The following is an 18849-nucleotide window of genomic DNA, read 5'->3' as shown; positions in this document are numbered from 1 at the left end:
AGATTTTTGGCTGTTGAGTAGAGCAACTACTCATGGATAAAAACTGTTTTTATGTCCGGCTGTGACAGCTTTGACAGTCCGGAGTCGCCTTCCAGAGGGAAGTGATTCAAAGAGTTTGTGGCCAGGGTGAGAGGAGGGAAATGTAGACTAGATCATTGTTAGCTGGGAGAAGGTGACAACAAAGCAAACAGAGATAAAATGTAGTCGGGGACAGTTAAACTGGTCGGAAACTGGGAAGAGGGGGAGGGATGGAGAGAGAGAAACAGCAAGGTTTACTTGAAGATAAAATAAGTCAATGTTCATACCGCTGGGGTGTAAGCTGCCCAAGCGAGGTATGATGTGCTGTTCTTCCAATTTGCACTGGACCTCACTTGGACAGTGGAGGAGGCCCAGGACAGAAAGGTCTGTGTGGGAATGGGAGGGGGGTTAAAGTGTTTGGCAACGTGCAACACCGAGACTGCTGGAGGAACTCAGCGGGTCGGGCAGCATTTCTGGTTGGGGACCCTTCTTCAGATGCAACAGGCATGTTTAGAGTCCGGAATTTACTGGGATTTGGAAGGATGAGAGGCTATAATATGGAAGCATATAAAATTCTTAAAGGATTGGACAGGCTAGATGCAGGAAAAATGTTGGGGGAGTCCAGAACCAGGGGTCACAGTGTAAGAATAAGGGGTAAGCCATTTAGGACTGAGACGAGGAAACATTTTTTCACCCAGAGAGTTGTGAATCTGTGGAATTCTCTGCCACAGAAGGCAGTGTAGGATAATTCACTGGATGTTTTCGAGAGAGAGTTAAATTTAGCTCTTAGGGCTAACGGAATCAAGGGATATGGGGAAACGGCAGGAATGGGGTACTGATTTTGGATGATCAGCCATGATCATATTGGATGATGATGCTGGTTCGAAGGGCCAAATGGCCTACTCATGCATCTATTTTCTATGTTTCTATGACCCTTCTTCAGGATAATTCCCGCATCTGCCCTTTCTTGTGTCTCGTAAGTTGGTTGCAAATCTAATCTAATGATATCAGCCCCACAGGGCTATTGGATCAAGGAAGTATTGGCAGACAGCTCGTAACAAGAACAATTATAATTTCTATCTCCCTCTCCCCTGAGAAGGACAGAAAGTATTTTACTCCATTTTTAATGGCTCAGTAATGAAACCATAGATCTGTTTTGCTCGTAAACCCGCAATTTCCAAAGTTCAATACTTGTACAGGGTAAAAAGTGACAAGCATTCATTAAAAGGCAATTTTCAGCCTATAACAAATCTAATCAGATCAATGATCAGTCTTCTCCAAATACCGAAAAGGCTTTGGACTCCAAACGACTATGAATTATTCATTCACTTATCAAGAGAATAATCTAGCAAAATAGCAATAGACTTTTTCGTCAATTTTTGCCTGGTCAATTAACTTGGGATCTGAAACCAAGGGCAGTAGAGTGTGAATGTGGGTACTTTTTGTAGACGAAACACTGTCTGAAGAAAGGTCTCAACCCGAAACATCACCCATTTCCTCCTTCCAGAGATGCTGCCTGTACCGATGAGTTAAGGGCCTGTCCCACGAGCATGCGAATGCACGCGGCAAGCGCGACCAAACCGGAAGCGGGGGCCGCGAGGAGGTCGAGTGAGTGACGTGAATTTTGAGAGCGAAGTCCGCGGGAAGTTCGCTCGTGAAGTATGGCGTCGAGACGCTGCGTCCGGCGTCGAAACGTTGCGCACGCCCGTCGCGGCGCTGCATACGGCCTCAATGTGGCTGCGGGCCGGCAGGCCGTTGCCGCGCGGAATTTTTGAACACGGTCAGTTTTTCGGAGCCCCACGCGATGTCGGGACCAGCTCCGCACAACTCCATACGGCTCCAGCGATCGAAGTGGGACCGGTCCTGCGAGGCCGTACGGCTCAAGCGACCACGTTAGGTCGCGCATGCCGCATGGAGTCGCATGCTCGTGGGACAGGCCCTTTACTCCAGCTTTTTGTGTCTATCTTCGGTGTAAACCAGCATCTGCAGTTCCTTCCTGCACTGTGGCTACTGTTGCACCTCAAAGGTTATATTAATGGCACTAACATCTTGATCAAGTCACTGGGCTACCAGCTAGAGTTCCGGGCTACTGATTCAGAGATAGAATCATGGAATATTTTAGATTTGGAACGAAGGTGGGTAGAAATAGTTGAGAGACGCTCGGAACCAAAGATACTAGAGGAGCTAATATCCTCTAATATCTTTGCTTGGAACAGTTTGAACTTGTGTGTGCAAACTAGCTCACCTACGCCCCCTGTAGATTGTAAAGCGAATCATCTCAAAGCTATTCCTTTGAAATTGCCTTTCATCTGCAAATTATTGCAGATATAACAACCTGGCTGCTCAACACCCGGTTTAAGATCTAACTATTCCTTTGGTTTATGTTTCATTCTCAAGAAGAAGAAGAAGATCTGTAAATTTACATTGTTACCAGTAAACGGTAAAATGTATAAGGGGTAAGCCATTTAGAACGGAGACGAGGAAACACTTTTTCTCACAGAGAGTGGTGAGTCTGTGGAATTCTCTGCCTCAGAGGGTAGTGGAGGCAGGCTCGCTGGATGCTTTCAAGAGAGACATAGATAGGGCTCTTAAAGATATCGGAGTCTGGGGATATGGGGAGAAGGCAGGAACGGGGTACTGATTAGGGATGATCAGCCATGATCACATTGAAGGGCCACTGGAAATTGGAGAAGTCAATGTTCAGGCCACTGGGATGTAGATTGTCAGAATTCTGGGTTTCCAGTAGTTTTTGAGAGATAAAAATCAACTTATTCCTGCCACCTCACCTGTATCCACCTATCACTTACCTGGTTAGACACAAAAAGCTGGAGTAACTCAGCGGGTCAGACAGCATTGTGTGGCCAGCAAGACCAGGAATTTATAGATATGACACCAGTCTCCCTGCTGGCAGTGCCTCAACTGGGCTACCGTCTCAAATGTTTGACTATCTGGATTCCCTTCAGTTCTTCTCTACCACTAGCTCCTCAGTCATTTAGTATTTCTGGGAGATTGTTTGTGTCTTCCTTAGTAAAAGAACCAACGTACTCGTTTAACTGTTTCACACCTTATCCTTCCATATCGCTAGTAACTTAAGGGGTTGGACAGGCTAGATGCAGGAAGATTGTTCCCAATGCTGGGGAAGTTCAGAACAAGGGGGAAATCTTTTAGGACCGAGATGAGGAAAACATTTTTCACACAGAGAGTGGTGAATCTCTGAATTCTCTGCCACAGAAGGTAGTTGAGGCCAGTTCATTGGCTATATTTAAGAGGGTGTTAGATGTGGCCCTTGTGGCTAAAGGTATCAGGGGGTATGGGGAGAAGGCAGGTACAGGATACTGAGTTGGATGATCAGCCATGATATTGAATGGCGGTGCAGGCTCGAAGGGCCGAATGGCCTACTCGTGCGCCTATTTTCTATGTTTCCCTCTCAGTCTGAAGAAGGGTCTCGACCCAAAATGTCACCCATTCCTTCTCTCCAGAGATGCTGCCTGTCCCGCTGAGTTACTCCAGCATTTTGTGTCTATCTTCGGTGTAAACCAGCATCTGCAGTTTGTTCCTACAAAGATAGATTGCTTGTGTGTGAGAAGGAATTGATGATGCTGGTTTAAACCATAGATACACAAAAAGTTGGAGTAACTCAGCAACATCTCCAGAGAAAGAGAATGAGTGACACTTTGGGTCGAGAGCAAATTTGGACCCCAGAACTGAGGAAGGATGTGCTGGCTCTGGAGAGGTTTACAAGAACGATCCCAGGAATGAGTGGGTTAACATATGTTGAGCTTTTGACGGCACAGGGCCTGGAGTTTAGAAGATTGAGGGGCGACCTCATACAGAATAGTGAAAGGCCTGGATATGGAGAGGATGTTTCCACCAGCGGGAGAGTCTAGGACTAGAGGTCACAGCTTCAGAATTAAAGAATAAAAGTTATTTTAGGAAGGAGTTGAGGCTGAATTTCTTTAGTCAGAGGGTGGTGAATCTGTGCAATTCTTTGCCACAGAAGGCTGTGGAGGCCAAGTCAGTGGAAATCTATCAGGTGGAGATTGACAGATTCTTGATTAGTGCGGGTGTCACAGGTGATGGGGACAGGGCAGGAGAATGGGGTTGGGAGGGAGAGATAGATCAGCCATGATTGAATGGTAGAGTTGACTTGATGGGCCGAATGGCCCAATTCTACCCCTGTAACTTGTGACCTTGTGAACAAGGTTATTCTCCTCATAACCTTGCTGGTTTCCCCTTGAGCCTCACATCCGCCATGTCATTAAAACCTCCTTCTTTCACCTCCGCAACATCGCCAAAATCAGACCCTCTCTCACACCTCCCGCTGCTGAAAGACTCATCCATGCCTTCATCTCCTCCCGACTGGACTACTGCAACTCACTTCTCCTTGGCATCAGCTCCACCTACATCAACCGACTCCAACTGGTCCAGAACGCAGCCGCCCGACTCATCACCCACACCCAATCCTGGCATCACATCACTCCAGTCCTCAAACAACTTCACTGGCTTCCCATCTCCCACCGGATCACCTACAAAATCCTGATCCTCACCTACAAAGCCCTCCACCATCTGCCCCCCCCCCCCCCCCCATATCTCACTGACCTCCTCTCCCCCTACCAACCCTCACGGTCCCTCAGATCCACATCAGCCAGTCTCCTCTCCATCCACAAGTCCAACCTCCGCAGTTTTGGGGACAGAGCCTTCTCCAGGGCAGCTCCCAGGCTCTGGAACTCCCTCCCCCAACTGATCCGCAATTCCGTGTCCCTCACCATCTTCCAGTCCCGCCTCAAGACCCATCTCTTCACCTCTGCCTATCCTTAGCCCCACGTCCCCCTCCCTTTTCATCTGTGCTTGAATTGCCTCATATTGTGTTTTGAATTGAATTCTGTCTTTACTTTGTGTACTAGTCATGTCTCTACTATTTATTTCATTCCCCTTACATGTTTTTCCTCTACTTGCTAAATTTTTGTACGGTGTCCTTGAGACTCTTGAAAGGCGCCCATAAATAAAATTTATTATTATTATTATTATATTCTCAGGCTGTTTACTCACATCTCACAGTGTTAATGCTGAAGGGGTTTTGGCAAACACACGTACGGGAGAGGAGATAATCCAGCTTCACTGTGGTAACAGGACAGGACAGGATGGCTGCAGTTACTGTGTGTGAGAGAGAGGGGCGGAAATGCCATCAGGGGAGGTGGAGGAGTGACGTCAGTGCGGGGCAGGATAGGGAAAGGGGGCGGAAGTGACATCAGAAGCAGATTGTCGGATGACGTCAGTGCGGGGCGGGAGAGGGAAAGGGACGGAAGTGACATCCTTGCCGGCGGGAGGGATGACGTCAGTGCGGGGCGGGAGAGGGAAAGGGGGCGGAAGTGACTGTCGGCGATGACGTCATTGCGTCAGTGCGGGCAGGAGCGGGAAAGGGGACGGAAATGACATCCTTTGCCGGCGGGAGGGATGACGTCAGTGCGGGGCGGGAAAGGGAAAGGGAGGAAGTGACATCAGGAAGAGGGTGTCGGATGACGTCAGTGCGGGGCGGGAGAGGGAAAGGGACGGAAATGACATCCTTGCCGGCGGGAGGGATGACGTCAGTGCGGGGCGGGAGAGGGAAAAGGGGCGGAAGTGACAACCTTTTGCCGGCGGGAAGAGGAGGGGTGACGTCAGTGCGGGGCGAGGAGGGAAAGATCGGAAGTGACATCCTTGCCGGCGGGAGGGATGACGTCAGTGCGGGGCGGGGAGCGAGGGGGAGAGGGTAAGAAGTGACACCTAGTGCGGGGCGGGTGACGTAATTCCGGTGGAGGGCGGGCACACTCTCTCTCTTTCTCTCAGCCAGACGACAGCGGCGGCGGCGATCACCACCTGAGGAGCGGGGAGCCGGCGAGCAGCCATGTTCCGAGCGGCGCTGAGGTGCAGCAGCAGCAGAGGCGGCCTGGCCGCTTGGAGGAGGGCGGCGGCGCTGGCGGTCAGTGGGGGGTCGCCATCATCCCAGGCCCGGGCCCAGCCGGCGGGTGAGTGAGTGGGAGACAGAGAGAACATGAGGCGGCGGTGACGGTGACGACCCCCTAAAATGGCGGGCACTGGGGGTGTGTGAGGCGGCTCCAGCCCCCAGCCCGGCCCCAGGCCCCCCGACCTCCCCCTCTCCCCGCTGCAGCCGCACCGGCCCGTGTCCTTGTAATGACCCGGCGACAGGAGAGGTAGGCCTCGGGCCTGTGGGCGGGGAGACCACGGGGACACACGCCGGCCGGCCGGGCTGGCCTCCACTGGCAGCGGTCACCCCTCAATCCGTTACCTCCTCACCCCGTCTCCCCCTCCCTCCACCCTCCTCACCGCTAGCCTCACCCTGCGGTCACCCTCCTCCACCCCTCCCCCCTCCCTCAATCTGTCCCCCCCCTCCACCCCGTCACCTCCTCCACCCCCCTCCCTCCACTCCCTCCACTCCCTCACCCTCACCCCCCGACTCCCCCACCCTCCTCACCGCTACCCTCACCCTGCGGTCACTCCCTCCCTCCCTCCACCCCCTCAATCTGTCACCCCCCTCATCTGTCACCCCCTCACCCCCTCACCTCCTCACCCCCACCCTCCTCACCCCTCACCCCCTCCCCCTCCCTCCTCCCCCCTCAATCCGTCACCCCTCACCCTCACCTCCTCACCCCCACCCTCCTCACTCTCACCCCGTCTCCACCCCCTCACCCCGTCTCCTCACCCCCGCCTCACCCTCTGTCACTCCTTCCCTCCCCTCCCTCAATCCGTCACCCCCCCTCACCCTCACCCCGTCTCCCCCTCCCTCCACCCTCCTCACCCCGTCACACCCTCTGTCACCCCCTCCCTCAACTCCTCCCCTCTACCCTACCCTTCTCACCTTGTAGTCACCCCCCCCCCCCCCATCCTCACGACACAGCTGACAGTTCTACCCCCCCTTCCCTTTTCCGTATCCTATCCACCCAACCACACCTCCTACTTCCTGCACACTGCTGACACTTCTTTTGTGGATATCTTCAGCCCAGCCAATGTTAGCTCCCCCACCCACTGTTAACCCCCTCCTCTTCCCCGGTAGTAATAGCACGTTATCTTTTTTTTCTTCTTTCTCCTTGCAGTCACCTTCCACTCATTAAGGTCACCTTCCCTGTGTCCCTGCAGACTCTTCATTCACTGGCTTTCTGAACACCTTTTCATCTTACCCCAGATATATATAATTAGAAACATAGAAAATAGGAGTAGAAGGAGGCCATTCCGCCCTTCGAGCCAGCACAGCCATTCATTGTGATCATGGCTGATCGTCCCCTATCAATAACCCGTGCCTGCCTTCTCCCCATATCCCTTGACTCCACTAGCCCCTAGAGCTCTATCTAACTCTCTTTTAAATCCATCCAGTGACTTGGATTGATTCTCTCCCCCACCCCCCCCCCCCCCCCCCCCCCCCCCCCCCCCCCCCCCCCCCCCCCCTGCATCCTCCTTTGTCCACATCTCCCTCTTCCACCACTCCCCGTATTGCTGTCACCTTGTGTACATCTTTAATGACCCTTGGGTGATTGTGGCGGTTTAAGAACGATGCAAACTAGAAATCCGAGAAACCATAAAATACTGTCTTAATCGTTAGCCAGAATGCAGCATTTGCGGACTTAAAGCACGCCTTACAGAGGCCCGTGACTGATGTGCTTGACTAATTTATTGGGATTTGAAGATTGTTCTCGTTTTAGTTTTCATTAGAATTTCTAAATTGTCACCACCTCCGTCTGCAACCGCCAAAATTAACACTGCATTTGGTGGAAGGATATTTCAAGGTCGTTATTTTACTTCTGGCCTGAAGGCACGTCCACAAATGCTGCAGCACTATATTCAAATTGTCAAAAAGACTCCTACTTTTATGGAATCTAAAACGCACGTCCCATATGATATTTTTGATTTGATTGTTTCCTGTTTGGGGGACACTCTTGAGGTAAGGATTGTTTTGGGATAGATTAAAGTTTTTGAAGGTCGTGCATTATTTTAAACTTTCACACGAGGCACTGGAAACTGTCCTTGAATATTTTTAAGGCAGATGTGGATTATTGGGTGAAAGGTTATTGTAGTTAGAAGATAACACTGTTGGGGTTACAATCAGATTAGCAATGATCTTATCAAATTGCAAAACAGGCTTGAAAGGCTCAATGGTCTGTGTGGGTCTGAACGAGCACCTTATAAGTCAACTCACACATTTAAGAGTATACATTTTTTTTGCAATGCCATGAAGAACCTGTCTCTGGAATAGAGAGCATGCCCCAATATAATTTTTAGGTTTTATTACTGTGTTGGCATCTGTGCTTTGTTAAACTAGCATGAATAGGAAATTACTGAACTTCAGTTAATGAATAGTTAAATTAATTTAGAGAGTCCAGTTGTAAATATATTAATGAATTACTTTGGAAAGCTAATTGAATCGGTCTGCATTCAGGTGTGGGATACATGAACTGCTTGGAACAGCTATTATTCCCGGAATGTCTTGGCGTACAGGACAGATCAAAAACATCAGTACCTCTCTGAGGCCTTCGGTTGCAACTGGAGTTGTTGCTTGTGCTCGGCATTTTATTTATTAAGTCTCCAGCCCATGTTTTAATCTTCCCCTTAAGGTGTCAAAAGGGGAAGATTGAAACACAGAAGCCATGTGCAATCTGATGTAAAATTCTGTGAAGTATAGTGGCTGTTCTTCAGACTCTCTCTGAGAACTTTAAGTAGAGTTTTGCATTTGCCAGTATTCATATAAATGGCAATTTTTAAAAGGCCTCGTTAAATTGTGAAATATAATTTTTCTAAATATGTTTATCAAGATTGCTCTCAAATGGGAGCTATTGGTTGATGAAGCATTTCACCCCTTTTTGGTCTTTGAATTTGTTAAGATGCTGAGCATTGGTGGTGAGCCCTTAAACTGTTCGTTTGAAGCATTTTAAGGAAGTTGAGGGTTTATTTTTTCGGTTCTGGGAAACTGATTGGGCTTGGCTCTGTTAATAATTAACGTTTCCTTATATTTCAAAATGAGCATTGTAATAAATTGGGCAAGATTTATTGTTACTGATCCAGCATTGCATTCCAAAAGAGATTAATGTCCTGCTTTCTGGATTAATTTCATAAGTCACACCTCCAGGCAATATTTTGTTTTAAGAGTTGAGAAGAATTGCGGATCAGGTGTCTGTTCCCAGCATTGATGTTTGTTTACTGGGCACAGTGCAGAGCCGGCATAATATTGCTTTTATTTCATGGGTGCTCCTCCACCCCAGAAAATCAGCCAAAAATTGTCAGGGGCCAGGTTATTTGGAAGTCTTTTTGAAACATGTGAGGAACTGGACATCGGAAACAGGTTGTTTCTGATTTGAATCGGTTGTAATCTTGTTTTCCAAAGTCAGGTTAGGATTTTTATTTTACCATGTATTGAAATGTTTCTGGTTTACTGTGACCTTGTTTAATTGCCATTGAGCAATTTAAAATTCTACAGTCCAGACATCAAGAGTCAAGAGTGTTTTATTGTCATATGGTAAACCTTTGCTGACATATCTTTGATCATGATCTGCATTTTAACATCTTGAAGTCTTCAACTGAGATTGATTTGTTGAGTTTGGAACTGTTTGGCAACTGATACAAACTGTAATCTTCTTGGTCATCTGTCATTCTTTCAGTGGAAGTAATTCTCTCTCAATGTCTCGTATTTGTGTGAGCACTCGTGATTTTGTTCCGAGTCTGTGGCATTACTTTATTTTCTCTTTGCACAAGACTGGTTTATGATAATTAAATTCCCTGTTAATACTCTGGAAAATGTGCACATCTGTTCTTAAAAATATTTCACAAACAAAATTACAGCAGCCTTGTGTTATAGTAGGATGAATTCTCAGCTTTGCACGTTGGAGACTGGAAATAAATTGTGACCTTGGTCTAGATGTCCACAAGAGGATAATACAGTAATGCATGGTATTTATTAATGGTGGCAGTCACTATGTGTCCCATCAGTTTAATTATCTGCAAGGTGATTATTTAATGAAATGAAAGAACTGCAGCAAGTGTATGTGGAGCAGTACGTCATTGAAAATATTGGTTGCTGAAAGTAGGATTTTGCATTGTGGCTTGAAGTATGCATTTCTTTGACAGCTGCCCTTGCAGCCCGATGGTATTCACATGGGAAGCAGGAGACGGATGAGGAGTTTGATGCCCGCTGGGTGACGTACTTCAACAAGCCTGACATCGACGCATGGGAGCTCCGAAAAGGTAAAAGGAAAAATCTGTTGGGATAGCCTGTTGATGTCACTGCCCCTTGGAGAATGGTTCAACCTCATAGACCATGTCTATTGTCCAAAAATCAAGCTTTCCTTACTACCACTTGAATAAAGTTGGAAGACAAATTGTAATGTGAATCATGACAAATTTACTTTTACAATAAAAATCCCATGGGTTATGGGATGAAGAAGGGGGAAATGAGATTAGGAGGCAGAGATAAGCCATGATTGAATGGCGGAGTAGACTCGATGGGCCGAATGGCCTATTACTTGTGACGTTGTAGATTAATCTCCCCACCCCCTCACAAGCCCCATTGAAAACAGGTGATCAGTTTATTTGTGCATTGTGATCCTGTGGAGGTGAAAGGAGAATTTTGCCTCCATTCATCTTTCTTCCAAATTTTCTCCTGAAGTCTGTTTGTTTTCCCGTAATTGTGCTCTGGTGGTTTGTATCTGTGAGGCTGTCATTTGGGTACTGCCTGGAGTGGGAACGAACAAGACATTGGGCCGGGGTGGGAACAAAGCAGAATTTGTGGCAGACACGCGAGTGTCTGTTCATGTGCTATTTTGAGTGAGATGTGTGAATTGAAAGTATAATGGGCGTAGTGTAAGATTTTTTTTCTTTACCAATTTATTGGGGTCATTAGGCAAAGTGGAATGCAGTAAAAAGGTTATTTGTTGCGATGGACAGCAATAAAATATGGTACGCATGCTGCCATACGCATGACCATTTACCATAAGTGAAAGGATTTGGACTGTGTTAAATAATGGTCATAGAAACATAGAAAATAGGTGCAGGAGTAGGCCATTCGGCCAATCAATATGATCATGGCTGATCATCCAACTCGGTATCCTCTACCTGCTTTCTCTCCATACCCCCTGATCCCTTTAGCCACAAGGGCCACATCTAACTCCCTCTTAAATATAGCCAATGAACTGGCCTCAACTACATTATGTGGTAGAGAATTCCAGCGATTCACCACTCTCTGTGTAAAAAATGTTTTTCTCATCTCAGTCCTAAAAGATTTCCCCTTTATCCTTAAACTGTGACCCCTTGTTCTGGACTTCCCCAACATCGGGAACATCGTGATGGCTGCAAAATGCTGTTCCTAATTATACAATTTTCCCATCTATTTGATCTGTTTCCAATTAGCAACCATGTGGGTTTGTGGCAAGTGTATTTTGTCGATGGTGTAGAATGTGAGAAGGGTCACTTGGTTGGGGTTGAGATCTTGTTGGAGGCTTTTGGAGCAAGACATCCAGTAGTGAGGAGCTGCAGTCTGAATAACTCAGTCTGAAGAAGGGAATTGTCCTGAAAGGTCACCTATTTGCTTTCTCCAGAGATGCTGCCTGTCCCGCTGAGTTACTCCAGCTTTTTGTGTCTATCTCCAGTAGACTGGATTTGGCTGTTTGGTGTCTGACATACACTGCCGCTCCAAGCCAATTTGGATTGATGACTGCTGGCGCTAAATGCAGTTTGTATTCTGCTGTGTAACTATTTTCATTGCGGGGACAGAAAGCACAAAGTCCCAGAGTAACTTGTTGGGACAGGCAACATCTCTGGAGAATATGGAGCTGCAACATTTAGGTTGGGATCCTGATTATAGTAGGGCAAAGGCTGCTGGCAGGGCAAGGGCTAGAACCTGATAGACGGATACAAGTGAAGGGGTGTAGAAAGGATCAGTAGATGCTCGTAGAAACAAAACGTAGACGCAAAGCGCTGAAGGAACTCAACCGGTTAGGCAACATCTCTGGAGAAAAAGGGTGGGGGATGTTCCATCCGAAGAAGAGTCCCGACCCAAAACGTCATCCATCCTTTTTCTCCAGAGATGCTGCCAGACTCGTTGTGTTACTCCAACACTTTGTGCCCATCTACAGTGAAGGTGTTTGGATTGGCAGATAGGTGGGTGGGCAAAGGACACAGATGAAAAGGGTGTCAGATAAGGAGAGAGAAGGAGTAAGATGTGAGCCAGAAGGAGGGATATAGGTGGGTGTTAATTGAGGGGGGTTAAAGGGAGCGGGATAAGGGCAGATTCAACATGCAGTTGTTTCTGTAAACTTCAAGAAATCCAAAATGATCAGCGTTCCATTTGGGAATTTTTCCATTTTAACCCTGAATCAAGTTCTGCTTCTGTGCTAGTCTGAGCTGGACTGACATACATGTTGGTGTAAGAAAGAACTGCAGATGCTGGTTTAAAACGAAGGTAGACAAAAAATGCTGGAGTGACTCTCTGAAAAAGGGTCTCATCCGAAACGTTAACCATTCCTTCTCTCTAGAGATGCTGCCCATCCTGCTGAGTTACTCCAGCATTTTGTGTCTACCTTTGACATATGTGGGTTCTTGGTCCTTGCAGCATGCAATTTAAACTTCCCAAATCGGATCCCTGTCCCCTCTATTCTTTTGTGCACTTGCATTGCATTAAATGCTTGATATTTCTTTGAAAATTGTCGTTTTAAGAAAAACCTCTGCTTTGCTGATTTTGCTGCAGTGAATGCCTATTTTACTTTCAGGAATGAACACCCTCATTGGATACGATCTGGTTCCTGAACCCAACATTATTGATGCAGCCCTGAGAGCATGCCGTAGATTAAATGATCTAGCTAGTGCAATCCGTATCCTCGAAGCAGTGAAGGTCAGTGGAATTGAAACGGCTTTACCTTCAGTTACTTGTTTTGTAATCATGAAGGTAAAAGATTGTAGCGTGTTGATATCTGGGTGAGATATTTAGTTTGCACATGAGAATAGTGTAGTATTTTTTTTTTTTTTTGCAGAGCTATAAAATGGAGGCAATTTTGGTTGCTGCATCCTGTTTGAATCTGCAATGCAGATATTCTATTTATTGCTCGGATACTTTAAACATGTAACCTCTTGCAAGTTGCTAAGTGCTGCAAATACTGAATGTCTGTGATACTTTACTGTTAGCCCATTTTCTCTCCTGGCTATGCTGCACTTCATGTCTTCATTTACCTGGGTCAGCTCGGAATCGGAGCCCTTCTGTTGCTGAGCTGATGAGGCTTGTTGTCTGAAGGCTGAGGCAAGAGGAACTGAAGTGTGAAGCCACATGCTTCCAGATTCAGGGGCAGTTTCTTTCCAGCTATTACAGGCAACTGACCCATCCCATCACCAACTAGAGAGCAGTCCTGACCTACCGTCTACCTCATTGGAGACCTTTTAAATCTGTTTTTCTTCCCTCAGATGTGACCCGACTATTCCCTGCATTTCCACTGTGCATTTTGCAAGCAAACAACGAATAATCTACGCACCACTGACACTGCTCCCCTGTGGTGCCGCTGCCTGCAGTCTTATGCAATTGATTCTTAATACCCTCTTAGAATTAGCAATATGGCTTTCACCAGAATTAGCATATTCTTTGATCAAACTATTAATGGTATTATTGCAGAAAACAAAGCCGCCCGTTTGGATTTCAACATATACATTTTTTTCCACGAAGGGTGAAAACAGAAGGGAGTGACTTTAATGTGAAAGTGAATTTAGAATAAAAGGTAGCTCCAGTGTTGGTGCTGGTGAATTGCTGCTTTAAGTTGAAATAAGCTGTTTACTTGCATCGGAATAAGCCAGCTTTTTTAGTCCATAATATAACCATGCAAATGCTAGTTCCCGGGTTATGCAGTCATTCTCCAATCATTTGGCACATCCCCAGTGCAATCCTTTCACTTAAAACGTTGCACAATAATATAAGAGAAAAATCAGTAAAACCCCCTGAGTTTGAAGGGAGTTTAAACAGCAGCAGGAAGTGGAAACCTGTTAAGTTTCAGCGTGTATGTTACGATTTGTCAAAGCGAGTTGAAACATGCAAGAACATCGTACCCTAGAACAGGCCACAAATCCAACCAGTGTTTCCTGGGGGGGTGGGGGGAGAGAAAGGGGAGGGAGGGGTAGGGGAAGAGCTGGAAGAAGGACAGAGGTGTAGGGGGAAGAGGGGCGGAGGGAGAGAGGGAAGGGGGGTGTGGGGGAGAGAAGGATGGGGGGTGGGAGGAGGAGAGGGGGGTGGGGGAGGGGGGGAGAGAGGTGTGGGGGAGGGTGGAGATGGGGTACCACCATGAGGTCCCACCTCCAGTTTTAAAGCCCATTTGGAATATCTTGGGGGACCAAGAACTGACCCCCCCCCCCCCCCCCCCCCCCCCCCCCCCCGCCAATGTTTGCTACCTCCATTCAGGCCATCTACCCTTGCTCCCATTTCAGACTGCAGGAGGGTGCCGTATGCTGGATATTTGTTCGCCAGATTATTGGAGTTTTGCTGTGGTCCAGTTTATTGCATTATATGGCTGAATTAACGTTGACTCCTCTCAATTTTACAGGATAAAGCCGGACCTCACAAAGAGATCTATCCGTACGTTATTCAAGAACTCAGGCCCACGTTAACCGAACTCGGAATTCCTACCCCAGAGGAGATAGGTCTAGACAAATTATAATATTATACTTTGGTGAGTTTAGAATAGCACTGCTTAAATATTTTGTATGATTCAACCAATTTAATGTAATAAGATATGCAACATTTCAAATTTGTATTTTAAAGTAATAAAATCATGTGTAAGAATAAAATAATGTACTGGATTGGCCACCAGTTGAAGTCTACTTTATAATAGCAAATATTCTTTATTTCTATGGCGGCCTTAAGGTAATAACATGTCCCAAGGTGGTGCATGAGTATTATCAGACAATATTTAACACTAAGCCACAATCATACAGTCATCTACAGAAAGTGAAATCTGAATAATTTGCTGTGGAAAATATTGAGCTAAAAGATATGTTAAACTCTTAAATTATTTTCAATTGATTTAAGTAGTTTAACTTGATCCCATATTATGGTCTGTTAGCCTTCAGAAATGTCCTATTAATAGAATCTATATCCCCATGTGCACAAAGCTGGAATGATCTCGGTCTTTGGATTCTTCCTGGTAGACTATAGGTGCAGGAGTAGGCCATTCGGCCCTTCGAGCCCGCAGTGCCATTCACTGTGATCATGGCTGATCATCCACATTCAGTACCCCTGTTCCTGCCTTCTCACCATATCCCCTAAGTGACTCTGCTATCTTTAAGAGCTTTAATGCATTTAAGAGCTTTATCTTTAATGCATTCAGACACTCTTAAAGTCTTGGAGGTGCAAGAAACTGCACATGCTGGAATCTGGAGCAAAAAAAAAAACAAACTGCTGGAGTCACTCAGCACATGAGGCAGAGGGATAGTCAATGTTCCTGGTCATGAACTGATAACCGTCCCTTTGCCTCCACTGTGCTGCCTGACCCATTGAGTTACACTAGCAGGGACTGCAGATGCTGGTTTAAACGGAAGATAGACACAAAATGCTGGAGTAACTCAGCGGGACAGGCAGCATCTCTGGAGAGAAAGAATGGGTGACGTTTTGTGTCAACGTATCTGAAGAATGGTCTCGACCCAAAACGTCACCCATTCCTTCCCTCCACAGATGCTGCCTGTCCCGCTGAGTTACTCCAGCATTTTGTGTCCATTGAGTTGCACGAGCAGTTCGCTTTGTTCTTACTTGTTGACTTTTGTAGTGGACGAATTTCAAGGCTTCATTAAAAATGATCCATGGGTGTGCTGACTGAGTCGCCATTCTTTACTTGTGATAGGTTAATCTAGAGAAGGTGACACGTTTATTAATAAGTTGGAAATTTCATCAATGGCCTTCATCAATTACTTGTCTGTTTTTAATGAAATGGCTCTGAAAAACGTTGACTTTGGTATAGATTTCTCATTCCACTAGCGTTTAGATTTTTAAAGATACTGTCGCCTCAATAAAAAATGATCCCTACTCCACCTTTCTAGACCATTGCGTCATTCGACATCTTCATGTAATTAATGTTTTTAGTTACCAATGACTCAGTCCAAAATATTGCTTTGTCGGTGAAACATTTCAGAATCCAGCAACATTACTACTTTTCAATAAAGCAAAGAATAATTTGATATTGGATGCTTAATACATTGTTGGATCTTGTGATTCAACCCTCGCACTGAATGGAAAATAATTGCTCGACGTACCTTGATGCATTGCGTCTATCTTCAACCGCTTTCAAATTGGTTCTCTGTGCCTGTGATCATTCAAAAATGCCAACCTCTTAGTTTAGTTTAGAGATACAACGCGGAAACAGGCCCGTCGACCCACTGAGTCCGCACCAACCTGCGATCACCACACGTTAACATTATCCTACATAGTAGGGACAATGTACATTTATACCAAGCCAGTTTACCTACATACCTGTACGTCTTTGGAGTGTGGGAGGAAACTGAAGATCTCGGAGATAAACCCACGGGGAGAACGTACAAACTCCGTACAGACAGTCGGGATAGAACCATTGTCCCCAGCACTGTAAGGCAGCAACTCCACGCTGCGCCACTGTGCCCTCCCAACTAAGGTTACTGACATTTAATAACCAGGCTTGTATGACCCACACAATCTGTACTTATGGTTGTTGCGTCATTTATTTTGTGCCTGGATCTTTGAGTTGCAGCCATTTCAGCTGACGGCAGATCTGTAGGTGGGACTGAGAATGTCATGTCTAGATTTGTCAGGGCAGCTTGTAAAAGTAAAATGCTGGTTGCCTTATTACTGCTGTTACAAGATCAAATCTGGTTCTGAACAACTTAAGTAAACCACACAGTGTTTCAGTAACTTGGGGTTAGGCAGCATCTGTGAAGGGAATCGATGTGAGATTTCAGTTCGGGCCTCGGAAGAAATGAGTCTGAAGAGCGTGTGCTAGTTGGGCCAAAGGGCCTGTTTTCATGCTGTATGACTGACTCTAAGGGTCGCAAATGGAAACGTCGCCCATCCACTCCCTCACAGATGCTGCCTGACGTGCTGAATTCCTCCTGCACTTTGTCTTTTGCTCACGATTCCAGCATCTGCAGTTCCTTTTTCCTGCAAACAAAATTATGTGCTTAAATGTAGGACTTTTGCATGTAATTTTAAGGCGTATTATAGCAAACGTTTAGGGATCTGTCAGGGAACTAGAATTGGAAACTTTATTGTCACAGTGAAATTCTTTGCTTGCTTACCCACGTTATGCAAATAGTGCCGCATACAAAGTTACAAATTCCTGCCACGCGCCAGTTCCCCCTTTGTTCTATTCCCCCCCCCCTTCTTCTTGGCGGTCCTCCTTTGTCCATTGATCTTCCCCACGCCTGGTCAACGTGCTCTCTCAAACTCAACTTGCACGGATTCCTATGACAGGATCATAGTTGTTCAAGTAAATAAGACCGTTACCACTGAAAGATTACACAGCGTGATGGAAAATCTCCCCGCATGAAGTGTCAGAGAATGCCGTCCGTCCTGGTTTAGTGTCGCAAACCTCGAATGTGGTTCTCATTGAAATGCGAGAGAATATTTGGACTTGCACGAAATTTTGTTTTAATTTGGTGTGTCTGCTGAGGAAACTATGTACCTGCACAAGAGATGAGCTATTAGATTCAGTAACATTTGGAAAGATTTTTCTCAATCATACTATATTCTATACTCCGTTGCTCTTTCTTAAAATAAATATATGAGGCTAACTATGGATTATTCTTCATATTAAAATACCCGCTGGACCTTCAACTTTCTAAGCCCCCCCCCCATACACAAGAACGTTGTTCCTAGTTTTTAATGCTTCTCCCCAATTCTTCCATTTCTCCCTTATTAACCTACCTTTGGAAGTTCTGATTTTCGCTCACGTGGTTGGATAAGTTCTGTTTTCTCTTATGAATCATCTTGGGATATTTTACTGCATTAAACACAAACGCAAGTTTCTTTAATATTCCCTCCACAGATGCTGTCCGACCTGCCGAGTTGCTCCAGCACTGTGTTGTGCTTTATTTATTGCCATGTGTAGAACTAAGTCTCTGGAAGATAGTATGCTTGATGGACACAAAGAGCTGGAGTAACTCAGTGAGACGGGCAGCATCTCTGGTGAGATGAAACGGTTCAACGTTTCAGGTCGAGACCCTTCTCCAGAGATGCTGCGTGTCCCGCTGAGTTACTCCAGCTTGTTGTGTCTATCTTTGATTTAAACCAGCATCTGCAGTTCCTTCCTGCACATAATATCCTTGATGTTTTCTATTGTGATTTCCTATATTTATTGGCAACTTTGTTCAGTTCGAGTGAGATCAAAAGGAATTTGCTTGACGTTATGCAACATCTTTTCTCTTCCAGACGGTTTCCAGACCTTCATTTGATGTGATTGTACATGATACAAGATACCGTGTGAAATATTACTATCGGACATTTAATTCTGTTCTGTTGTATGTATTCTGTTCCCCTATGAACTTAGTTCAATAAACAGTGGCCTGATACATTGATACCTGCTGTTTGAACAGATTTATATCATCATAATTACTTTATTAGTCTAGTATGTTTTGCAACGTACGAGAAATTTCATTTTCCATACGGTCATACCAATAAAAAGCAACAAAACACACCAAGTACATTTTAGCATAAACATCCACCACAGTAACTCCTCCACATTCCTCACTGTGATGGAAGGAGAAAAAAAAGTTTAAATCTCTTCCCTTCTTTGATCACCTGTGGTTGGGGGTCTCGGGTCTTCCGTTGACGGGACTATCTTCATGCCCATAACCGGC

At 46.0% G+C, this 18849-nt stretch overlaps 1 protein-coding gene across 1 annotated transcript; it reads left to right on the top strand.

Annotated features, from left to right (window-relative positions):
- The first annotated feature begins 5803 nt into the window (after positions 1-5803).
- LOC129713682 (cytochrome c oxidase subunit 5A, mitochondrial-like) lies at positions 5804-18567 on the top strand. The gene is made up of 5 exons (XM_055662942.1): positions 5804-6023; positions 10129-10245; positions 12765-12886; positions 14574-14699; positions 18422-18567. Exons 1-4 carry the CDS (start codon positions 5903-5905, stop codon positions 14685-14687), a joined length of 474 nt encoding a protein of 157 aa, XP_055518917.1. The 5' UTR covers positions 5804-5902; the 3' UTR covers positions 14688-14699; positions 18422-18567.
- Positions 18568-18849: the final 282 nt, after the last annotated feature.

The sequence above is a fragment of the Leucoraja erinacea genome, chromosome 36 (assembly GCF_028641065.1).
Source record: "Leucoraja erinacea ecotype New England chromosome 36, Leri_hhj_1, whole genome shotgun sequence".
NCBI classification, from domain to species: domain Eukaryota; kingdom Metazoa; phylum Chordata; class Chondrichthyes; order Rajiformes; family Rajidae; genus Leucoraja; species Leucoraja erinaceus.
The sequence above is the reverse complement of the archived record's forward strand: the minus strand, read 5'-3'. Positions and strand labels throughout refer to the sequence as shown.

Coding starts and splice junctions, on each gene's coding strand:
- LOC129713682 (XM_055662942.1), top strand. CDS start 5,903: ATGTTCCGAGCGGCGCTGAGGTGCAGCAGCAGCAGAGGCGGCCTGGCC. Junction 6,024..10,128: donor GGCCCGGGCCCAGCCGGCGG/GTGAGTGAGTGG, acceptor TTTCTTTGACAG/CTGCCCTTGCAGCCCGATGG. Junction 12,887..14,573: donor GTATCCTCGAAGCAGTGAAG/GTCAGTGGAATT, acceptor TCAATTTTACAG/GATAAAGCCGGACCTCACAA.